The sequence below is a fragment of the Tyto alba genome, unplaced genomic scaffold (assembly GCF_018691265.1).
Source record: "Tyto alba isolate M040663 unplaced genomic scaffold, T.alba_DEE_v4.0 Super-Scaffold_22, whole genome shotgun sequence".
NCBI lineage: Eukaryota > Metazoa > Chordata > Aves > Strigiformes > Tytonidae > Tyto > Tyto alba.
This window is the reverse complement of record NW_024881296.1, coordinates 22,035,128-22,046,972: the sequence shown is the minus strand read 5'-3', so window position 1 is coordinate 22,046,972 and position 11,845 is coordinate 22,035,128. Positions and strand designations below refer to the sequence as shown.

Genomic DNA, 11,845 nt, shown 5'->3' with positions numbered 1-11,845 from the left:
CACGATCCCAGAAGTGAGAGAGAGAGAGAGCCCACCTTCCCGACCACCCCTCCTCTATATAGTTAGCATGACGTTCCATGATATGGAATATTTCATTGGCCAATTTGGGTCTGGTGCTCTGGCCGTGCTCCCTCCCTTCTTCTTGTGCCCTTGCGCATGGGCAGGACATGGGGAGTTGGAGAATCCTTGAAATCTCAGTAGCAGCTGAAAACATCAATGTGCTATCAGCATTCTTCTCATACCCAACCCAAAGCTGAATCTAAAACACAGCACTATTCTAGTTACCAAAAAGGAACATTAACTCTATTGCAGCCCAAACCAGGGCAACTTCAATAATGATCCAGAGTGACTTGAATAATACGGCATTTAATAGGTGCTACATTTTCACCCAATCCCAACGTAGCAGCTATGAAGCTCTGAACAGCGAAGTATGGTTTTCATAGGTTGCAAGATGTCAAACAGACAGCAGGTCAGGAATGAGCATTTCATGTTGCATGTAATTTTTTGTATGAGTTTGTTAATTTAAATTGATGTAAATGAATGGAATACACTTTTTAAATAAAAATAAACCTGTGAAGAGGATTTGATAGTCTAGCATAATATAAATACCAACAGTTATTATTACTGAGCAGGAAGGATGACCTCAGCTGATCAGGTTGATCTTAGCTCCCTGTATATGTTTTATATAAGTAACTTGACAGTGTTGAAAAACATAGAACCATAAAGTGGTTTGGGTTGGAAGGGACCTTAACGATCATCTAGTTCCAACCCCTCTGCCAGGGACAGGGACACCTTCCACCAGCCCAGGTTGCTCAAAGCCCCGTCCAGCCTGGCCTGGAACCCTTCCAGGGACGGGGCAGCCACGTCTTCTCTGGGCAGTCTGGGACAATAAAGAATTTCTTCCTTATATCGAATCTAAATCTACCTTCTTCCAGTTTAAAACTGTTATCCCCTTGTCCTATCACTACACTTCCTGACAGAGTCCCTCCCCACCTTTCCTGTAGGCCCCCTTTACGTACTGGAAGGTCTCCCCGGAGCCTTCTCTTCTCCAGGCTGAACAACCCCAACTTTCTCAGCCTGTCCTCATAGGGGAGGTGGCTCCAGCCCCCTGATCATCTTTGTGGCCTCCCCTGAACCTGTTTGAGCAGGTTCATGTCCTTCTTATGTTGGGGTCCCCAGAGCTGGACACACTCCAGGTGGGGTCTCATGAGAGCAGAGAGAGGAGGAGAATTCCCTCCCTCGATCTGTTGGCCACACTTCCCTTGATGCAGCCCAAGACATAGTTGGCTTTCTGGGCTGTGAGCACACGTTGTTGGCTCATAGTCAGTTTTCCATCCACTAATACCCCTGAGTCCTTCTCCGCAGGGCTGCTCTCAACCCCCTCATCAACCAGCCTGTATCTGTGCTTGGGATTGCCATGACCCATGTGCAGGACCTTGCACTTGGCCTTGTTGAACTTCATGTTGCCCTTAGTGAAGCCATGCTGGCTGTCAACAATCACCTCCTCATTTTCTATGAGCCCCAGCATAGTTGCCAGGAGGATTCGCTCCATGATCTTGCCAGGCACAGGGGTGAGACCGCCTGGCCTGTGGTTCCCTGGGTCCTCCTTTTTTTCCCTTTTTAAAAATGGGGGTTATGTTTCCCCTTTTCCAATCAGCAGAGACTTCACTGGACTGCCACAGCTTCTCAAATATGATGGACAGTTGCTTAGCCACTTCATCTGCCAGTTCCTTCAGGACCCGTGGATGCATCTCATCAGGTCCCATGGACTTGTGCAACTTAATTTCCTTAAATGGTCTTGATCCTGATCTTCTCCTACAGTGGGCAGTTCTTCATTCTCTCATTCCCTGCCTTTTCCTTCTGTGACTTGGGCAGTGTGGCTAGAGCACTTGCTGGTGAAGACTGAGGCAAAAAAGTCATTGAGTATCTCAGCCTTCTCCGTAAGAAATGTTCTTGTATCCATATATATGAATAAAATAAAAATATTTACTTCTGTGATTAGTTTTAGAACTTCACCTTTAAAGATTTTCAAAGCCGAAATCAACATATCCATACAATACATACTTGCTTCATATTTCTAACCTAAATCCAACAAGTACTTCTTACCATTCTGATATATGAAGAGTTTTAAAAAGCTTTGCTGGAAACCCTATACAGCAAAGCATTATTCTTCCCAAAATGCTAATTTCTTCCTAAAATTACATTGGCTCAAAACTGTTAAAGATTACTGAGAGGTAACATAATCTGCCTGTAGACTGAGATACATGTTTTAAAAGTTACTTGTACTATTAATGTTGAATCTAGCACTCCACAGCAATAATATTCACTTAGTTCTAAGGAGAGCTCTGATTTAGCAGTTTTAATATTTGGTTATTAAAACTAGAAATAATACTTACATTGGTTTGTGCAGTTAATAATTGTACAGCCATCAGCACAAGCATCTGGAATCCCAGGTGAGAGATGATAACTATTGCTCGGAATATGGCATAAAACTTTTTTAAACATTTCCAAGTATTTTTTCTGTAAAACCACAATTGTATCAGTAATATGACACAATGATTTCATTGATGCTCATTTGTAAACCTTACCTGCATTACTAAAACCCACCATATTCTATTGTAGGCAAAGACCCCTTACCATGATGTCATATTTTCTTCTTCTTTACAATATCTCTGTGTGATATCAGGACCACCAAGTACCACTGTTCTTTTTGCAAAAGGAAGTGGCTTGTTGGATTTCTCATTGGCTTCTGTTTTCAGAAATCTTATTGTGAACCTGTAGCACAGAAAATCTTGCAAAAGAGATCAGTATGCAATTCAATTTTTCTACCACAAAGTACCACTCCTTCTACAATTCCTTTATTTACTTGCAGTTCCTCTTAATCTATTACCATGATAAACCTGTTGCAACTGCATTGTCTCATACCTTTCTCCAACAGCTGTATCCAAAGGTTATTAGAGGGCTTCTAGATCTCATTTGGGTACTTCCTTAAAAAGAGTTACATTGTTTTAATACAGAATGAGGTGTGCTTCACAGTACCTTCCAAACTTGTGGAAATTTTACACATGCTTTAGGTTGTCTTCTGAAATAGAGAGACTCCACAGCAGGGTCTGAGGAAGGTAGTGGTTTGTTGGAATAAAGTGTGCGGCAGCAAGGATACAAGTAGTTTACTCCCTATGCTTTTTCCTTCTTGACCCCTAGTAAGCCTGACTATTAGAGAATTGTCCAGTGCCAGATTCACTTGACCTAATTTCTTTTGGAAGCTCTTACAGAGGGTAGCCTTTGCGCAAAGCAAGGGTCGTGCTCCACTCTGAGTAGAAGATTGAAACTGTACATACAATTTACTGAGATGATTACATTTATTCAGTGATACATCCATACAGAGCACCTGTACTCTACTGATCGTAGCTTTAGGAATTTAAAACATTATATGTTTGTCGTCTCTCTCCTCAACAAATTTGAGCAGTATCCATCCATTTGATGTCTTCATTTTGATTGTATCAGAACTGTTAGTATATGTGTATCAGTTCTAACAAATATAAATCATAAAGTTTTAGAACTGTAGGTATGAAACTTGGCATAACTGACAGTACAGTTGGACAGGACTTTTCCACATCTGCTTCTGACCAAAGGATTGAATGGGACTGTCACTGTTAGATGAAAAGTCTTGGAATTACAGGGTGGGTCAATAGTCATAAATAAAATGGGTCGGTGTCCCTTGCCCAGTCCTGAGGATCAAATGGCACAGTTCAGCGTGCATCCTTGTGGCTACTCTTTATCCCCAGAAAGAAGGTTGCCTTATGATTCAGTCTTGAGAACAGTTCTTGCCATTCGCTGTCTATTGAACTGTGCATTGTTTGGGAGAAGGGTAGCAGGGACAAACCAAAACCATGTCAGAGAAGATGTGGACAATCATGGGACAGTGACTGAGTCCTGTTTTGTTTACTGGTATAGCTGTAGTCATAATGCCTGGAGATCCCTGCCTCAGGAACAATTGCCCATCCTCTTGAAGAGCAAAAAGGGAGGGAGGGAGCTGGTCTTTCTTCTCTCTACCAATTTATGCATGTGTACCTTCCTGCAGGATGCACAGAATAATTTGGAACTATGTCTGAGCTATTTAGGCTGTCTCACTGGAACAGGGGAAAAAAAATCAGTGACAACCATCCCTTTCCCCTCCCCACTCACCTACTCTGAGATAGGACAAAACAGCAATAAAGGTTCAATCTTCTCAGATTTTCTGGGATGCCACACTGTGGAAAGCTGCATATGGTTCACAAAAGGGGAAGAATCTCTCTACAGTCTGTATATGGCCCAGGTTACTATCAGCCCATATTGTTTCAAGACAGAAAATAGATAAGCCCTAACAATGTTTTCAGTTACGGAGCTTTCTCTTAAGGAGGAGTTCCATTAGTTTAAGTGAAGCTACTCACTGGAGTAAAATGAGCTGTTAGAAAACTAGTAGTAATTTTTAAATCCATAGGTTATGTTCACAGACTTTAAAATTCTATTATGGCATATCCAATATGAAGAGCTTCAGAGGATAATTGTTCAAAGAGTTTTATCAAGCTGGTGATTAAATTTCACTTTCATGATTTAAGGTAAAGACTGAAAAGGTTTTGGAAAAGTATTTTAATTTTCTTCTTCAGGATTTCTTCCGGCACTTACCTCATTGGATCCAACAGCACACAGCCATGAACGATGCTGGTAATTTTCTGATTGAAACATGTGATGAGACTATTTCCAGAGACCTTAAACAGCAGCTTCTGTTATTAAATGGAAGATGGAGAGAATTGTTTATGCAAGTTAAACAGGTATGTGGTTTTGCTGTGGTTACTTTTAGAGATTTGCTTTGTCATTTCCATGCAAGCAAGACAGATCTGCCCCACTAGCAGGACTATAGGACAACTTACTAAAGTGCCTTAATGTTCAGCATTATTTAAATCAGAAATGAATCCGTGACAGCGGTTTATTTTATTGGGGATTTTCCTTTGTTTATGTTTTTGTTATACAGCTTCTTATTTTTATTTTTGGGCATTTTCAGATAGTATAAGATGAAAGAGGGCAGATTTAGATTAGATGTAAGGAAGAAAGTCTTGACTGTGAGGGAGGTGAGGCACTGGCACAGGGTGCCCAGAGCAGCTGTGGCTGCCCCCTCCCTGGAAGGGTTCCAGGCCAGGCTGGACGGGGCTGGGAGCAACCTGGTCTGGTGGAAGGGGGCCCTGCCCATGGCAGGGGGGTTGGAACTAGATCATCTTTAAGGTCCCTTCCAACCCAAACCACTCTATGATTCTATGATACCCTCTACAGTTCTTTGAAGAAAATGGTTGGGTTTAAGTAGCTAATATTATTGTAACCTCTGTAAAACTGAACAGTGAAAATGGTGAAAGTGAATGTTTTTATTACTCTTTAAGGAAAGTTGCATTCAATTATTGTACTCCAACCATAGGCAGGTACAATACAAGTTAATTAACTAAATGTTTTCCCCAAATTAATCAGGCATTACTTCTATCATGTGCGAAAGGAGGCACTGATAGTAAATGAAACAACTACTCTTTAGCTGATAGAAGAGATTCAACTGATTGGAAAAGAAGTGTTGTTTCTCTATATGCTCTTTAAAAAGCAAAGGGAAGATGTGAGATAAAATTACACAGAAGTATTTCGCACCTCATAAACACATTAGAAGATATCTTTGCTATAGTCAATATACACCAAATGATACTTTTCCCTTCCAGTGATTTTAAATGTCAGTTGCCTATCTGAGGATGCTGAACCTATTTTCTTTACTGGCATGATTATTTCCACTGCAGCCAAGTTAAATGGAAAAGCCAGTAATGATTGTCCCTTTTTTATTGTAACTTTTCCAAACTGTTGACTAGAATGTTCTCGAGCTGTATTGGGTGATGATATTTAGGGTGATTCACTGTGGAAACAGCAATGCCCAGGATGCAAATGTCTCTTCCCCTATTTATGCAGCTCCTTTCATGTGCTGACTTTATGGTTTTTCTCACTGACTTGTCACCATTTCTGTCATACGGCTCTTTCCACTTTCTAAGTCCTGTGTTTCCCCTTCCTCCACCCAGCAATTTTTTTATTGAAATTTCCCTTATCCTTCAGCTTTTCTGGGCTTTTTCACGTTCTATTCTCTCTGCTGAATTTTCAAAATTGATACTGTAGGTAATGAGAAATTAAATGAGATGTTGATTCTAGGTTAGAAACAGATGAGAGTTTGGCATTCTCCAAATGATCTGAAACTTTAAAAAGGCTGACCTCTTGTATGAATGTTTTGGTTTTTAGTATTAGCACTATTGAGACTAATGCAGACAATTAGTGTCTAACTAATTTAGAAGCTTAGTTTCCATTATTTTGTATATTGTTGAATGCATTTTTTCCAGAAAACCTTTGCACTGAAAACATGCTAATCCTCTTAAGTCATTACTTAATTGCCAGATATCTCATTTGGAGTGCTTATTTTTTTGTTTCTTTCTTTTTGCTCTATATTTTCTTAGTATGCTCGAGCAGATGAACTGGACAAAATGAGGAAGGAATACTTGGATGCTGTTACCCATTTGACAGCTTTTATTGATGGAAGCTATAGGAAATTTTCAGTCCCTGTAGAAGTGTCCTTCCTCGATGTCAAAATGTTTGTACAAGATTTAGAAGTAAGTGTCTTCCTCTCATTCCTTTCTTTCTCCTTTATAAGAGAGAAACATCTAACTATTTAATTCTGAAAGTATAAAATTATCTTAGTATACATTTCCATTATTACTTTAAAAAAAAAAAAAAACAGTGGTGCTTTTTTGTATAATTTATGCTATAGCTAATATAAATCATTGTTATCTAAGAGTGAAGTTTCTTGAGCACATTTCCAAAACACTGTCCCACTGGATATTTCTTTCTGTGTAGTTTCAAATCACAACCAGGTGAGCTGACTGATATCCTTTGGCACTGTTTTCATGCATTTGAAATATGATCCAGTATTCACTAAAATCAGTGATGAAAACAATTGATAATTGGAATACCTAACTTTAATCTCTTGACAACAGACTTGTAGCTCCCATGAAGGCTGTTGTTGAAATATCTTTTTAAATATTTGTTTCAGAACATTAAGCAGAAATTGCCTGGTATGGAAGCTCAGTACAAAATGGTTACAAGAACAGCGCAACTTGTTGCAAAAGAAGTTTCCCAAGAGGAGGTCAATGAAATGCTTGGACCTTTGACAAGGATCAAGGAGCAGCTGAGCAAGGTTGCAGAATCCTTTTTCAATTACAAATGTTGACTGTTGAGCTAATAAATAGTAAGCTCCCCTGCATAGGTGGTCAGATACATGCATTTGAGCAAATAGATAGTTACAGTAACAACAGATTGAATTCAGAGTGGAGAAGATTTTACTTCTTTTAGACTTTAAGACTATCATCCTTAAATTTAATATTATTTTCTTTAAGATGTAATTCAGGATCAGGGTTGATCTATTTTAAAAGAGACAGGTAGAAACTGTATAAACCCACATGCAGAGGAAGCTGCTATTTATTGAGTTTTATAACTTTTTAAATAATGATTTTTCTTTAAAATGGCCAAAGGTTAAGGAGTATTCCTGTGCCCTGCTGTGTGAATGTCAGCATCTGCTGTCTCCACTGGAAGAACTGGAGAAACAAATCACACATTTTTATGAATCTCTTGAAAAAGTCAATGAAATAATTTCTATTGTGGATCCTGAAGCACAACCTACAACTGTTCTTAAACAAAAAGCACAAGTAAGTTTCACAAACATTTTACAAAGATTTGCTGCCTCTGAGTATTTACAATTAGCTTTCTAGGAATTTGGATTGCAACTCGGTAAACTGAGCAAATGATTCTTCATATTCAGGCAACAAACATAGCTTGTCCTAAAGTCAGCTAGGCATAAACATCCAAAGATTGAAACTTGTGTTCCCTCCTAATGCCCATGGTTTCAATCCAAAAAGTAAATATGACAGTTTTTAAAAATTTTTATCTAGTTGAAATTGGACTAAGGTATCAGAAATACATTGAATTTTTTATTAAGCAGATGAAATAACATGATCCAGAACTTCCCCAGGTTTTCTTGGAAAATTATAGAGGTTTCTTAGAAGTCTGGAAGTGGTTTCTTTGAAGAGAAGTGTAGTAGAACTTTTCTACCAGACCAATAAACATTTAATTCTGGAGGAATTCAGAGCTAGTCAGAGCTCACTTGGAAATGTAAATGAAAATAGGACGATCTTGCATAGAAATTGACATTTATCCTTGTGTATGTGGGTATATAGACTAGAAATAGTCTCTCAAAATTGCTTTACACATTTCATTAGAGTTGGGTTTGACAAGTAATACAATTAAATGGATTTTTTATGAGAAGCTGAGATCTTTCAAAGCCATTTGGAGCCCCTTTCAGAAAAAAAAAATAGAACAAAGATATTTAATTTTGTGTCTGTGTGTATATGTGTGTGTGTATATATATATATATAAATTAATTTAAGCCTATAATAACTCTGGAGTTTGGCCCAATAATTCATCAGGAAAGGTCTTCTATTCCAGTGACTTCAAGCTTTGACCTTATTTGGGTAAAAAATTATATGGTGAGCTTGAATCAAGTCAGTCCACTGATCTTCCCCAGTAAATCCTCTTCTGTCAAAACCAGCCGAGTCATGTGTCTAACCTGCAGGTTAAGGAGCAGCTGAGAAGAGTGCTCCTTTCTTCTGCTTCTGAAGGTTAACCTGCCCCAGAATGTCACAATAAAAAGACATGGTTTTTCTGCAGTTACTTGCCAACCAAGGAACACAAAATTTCCTGTTATATGGAGGGTGCTGGTTTCTGCTGATTGGAGAGTAAACAGAGATTTGTGCTGAGGAATACAGTGTTCCTTCAATAGCAGAAGAGTTTCCTAACCACAGGATTTTTTAAACTTTTTTTTCAGTCTATGCAACATCATGCATTTTTTCTTCTCTCTCTTCTCTCTCTCTTTGTTTTTTTTTTTTTTTTTAAAAAGTATAATTCTCATTACTTCATGCCATTTGTAATGAAATCTGAATTCCAGTAGCTGACGTGAAAGGTTAATTTGTTGAAAGGCGAGAAGGGTTAACACCCCAACCTGCTACTGAGAGTTGTCATTCTTATGTCTATTGTTTTCACTGCTGCCAACTTATATTATACAATAAAAATAGACATCCCATCAAATTAAATCACAGCATAATATATTGGCCTTCATTCTCTAAAACTACCTGAGAGGCTTGGATACATGTCTGTGTCTTTTTTTATAGGTATCTAGAGCTCTGTTTGGGTACAGGACTCTGTACAAGGAGAAAGTTGTGTGGTCTGTGTTATCACATATAACATTTTGTGTAGTCTGTTTGTCGTGGTGCCTTGACCTCATCCCTTTTGTCCTAATTGTCAAAAAATACCTTCTTGTTATTTTGCCAAACTTTTCTCTCCTTTGTTCCTGGCCAGGGTGGATATATTTTTTTTTCTTTCAGGATTTGGTAGCTTACCAAGAAAACTGCAAGAAAGATGTGTCCCTGATCGAGAAAAATAGTCAGAGTATCCTGCAGTGTGTGGCTTCGAGTGAAGTGTTACAGCATTTCCATCAGTCAACATTTCAGAAGAAGATTACACAAGTTCAGATTACTTTTCAGGTAATTATGTCATACCTTGGTGCCTATTTTTGAAAGCTTGTTCATATGCAGCTGATACATCCTACTATATCTCCATTTCACCACTCTGTAGCTATTGTCATAGAGAGCTCTCCTGTCTGTTGTCAAGGTATAAATTAAGTATTTGTCTATATTAGGTAATAAGTTCTCCAAGCAGTTATTCAGAGGTGAGCCTGCCTCAGAGGAACCTGGGATTTATGGATAACTTTCACCCATCTTAGACTCCTTTGGAATGAGGAACCTGAAATCCACGGGTTAGGGCTGCTCTGTTTTTTGTTTCTCCTGACTTTGTTATCTTGGCTAATTATTTGCTCGTATATTCCCATACATCCCCTTTCACACAAAGCATGGAAGATGGAAACTTTAGCAAATGCTATTATTGCTGGGCTTTGTATTTCCTCAGAAAATGCAGTGGACTGTGAATATAGAAAGTTGCAAATATCTATTTGCATTTGTTAATGTAAAGATATGTACTTTGGGCTATAATTGCCCTTAACTGTAGAGCTCTATGTTATTAACCATATTGATATTTCCGAGGCTGCTCAGACCCAGTCTAGCCCCACTCTAGCATCAAATTAACCACTGTATTGGAGTCAGATCTCCAGATGTTGGGTTCTATTACATCTGTTTTCAGGCAATTATTGTTTACTATAAAACTATCTAAACTCAATTTTAAGCTACAGAAAATCACCTATCAGTAAAGAGCTGTCCATGAGAGGTGGATTTCAAAATTTATATTGTATTTTGTGGGTTGGACTTAAAGATCAGTGGGTTTTGATGTAGAATTTAGAAATAATTTAAGTTTAGTTTATAGTAACAGAAGCAGATGCAATTGTAGCTTGATAAATTTACCATGTTAAGCATTAGTGTTCCTATAAAGATGCATGGTGATTTATGTCTTTTTATGTTAGAAAATAAACCTATAAAACATGGCATAACCATACAAAATGTGATGTACCTAGAGTTAAAGTATTTATGGATCTGAAAACTGGCATTTTCTAATTTAAAGAGTACATTCCTATATGATTCTACTATTATATGCAATTTTAATTCATATGCAATTCAATTATATGCAACTTTAAAAAGGCTTAGGAGGATGTTTGAGAACTACAGATTTGATTAACTCACTGGGTAAAATCATTACAATTCTTTATACTGGGGTTTGTAACAGTGGGGGTGGTAAAGTGTATGATTAGTAAGCAGTGTTGAAATTGCCTTGCTGCAGTTGAACTGGTGAACTGTACATTTCTCCTGGTAAATTTTGTTACTTGCTTATGGAATTGTAACCACTGGATAATGCAGTGCACTGAGACAAACTACAAAGCAGAATAATGAGGATCTGTGCCTAAGGTTTCAAAACAAGATGATTTTAGAGTATCAACTAAACCACAAAATTTGATGTCTTTTTTTTAAGCAGCTTTCTACCTGTTTTTTTCTCTGACCCACTAATGGTACAAACCTCTTCCAGGTCAGAAGATGTGTAGTATCGAACTGGTTAGATCCATAGGTCAAACAACCTTTATGTAAAGTCATGTAGGAGGAAGTAGTCTGCTACTAGGAAAAATGGAATAGCAAGCTTTTAGCCATACCAGGTGCTTTACATTTGAAAGAAACACTAGCCAAATGGCAGAGGCATTCTGAAGGTATCAGAGACATCATTATTAGATAGCCACTCATTTTTATTTGAACGAAGGATGACATTAGCAGAAGCCTTACTTAGTATAAGTATTGAAAATCGGGAAAATGGGATCATGAAAGGGAAAAGCACTTGTGAGTGGCATATATTTGAAAGAGTGACACCAATCAAATGCATTTTTTTGTAAGATCATGGTAAAAGAGAACAAATAAAAATCAGTGAGAAATTGCCAGCTCATTTTCTTTGCTTATAACTCAGAATATGGTCAGGAAAGCTGGTGACTGGAGAAAAAACATAGAAGCAAATAGCCGTTTGATGAAGAAATTTGAGGAGTCTAGAGCAGAACTGGAGAAAGTAATACAGATTGCCAATTGTTGCTTAAAAGAAAAAGGAAATCCTGAAGAACTTCTCAGGAGACATAGCGTAAGTAAATTAACTGACCTTCCTCATGGAAATCTTTGAGTGCATGACATAGAAGTGAAAAGCCTACTTAATTTTGAAATTGATGTGGATTTCTTTTACATATAGAAGTTATACAGATCAGGTCAAA

At 38.0% G+C, this 11,845-nt stretch overlaps 1 protein-coding gene across 1 annotated transcript in view; it reads left to right on the top strand.

Moving 5' to 3' along the window:
• Positions 1 to 11,845, top strand: part of SYNE1 (spectrin repeat containing nuclear envelope protein 1) — a 329,785-nt gene that overhangs the window by 97,672 nt on the left and 220,268 nt on the right. Inside the window, 6 exon segments of the mRNA XM_042795897.1 lie at positions 4,647 to 4,811; positions 6,507 to 6,659; positions 7,100 to 7,243; positions 7,578 to 7,751; positions 9,483 to 9,641; positions 11,554 to 11,718. Of these exon segments, the coding sequence (XP_042651831.1) occupies positions 4,647 to 4,811; positions 6,507 to 6,659; positions 7,100 to 7,243; positions 7,578 to 7,751; positions 9,483 to 9,641; positions 11,554 to 11,718 (960 nt within the window).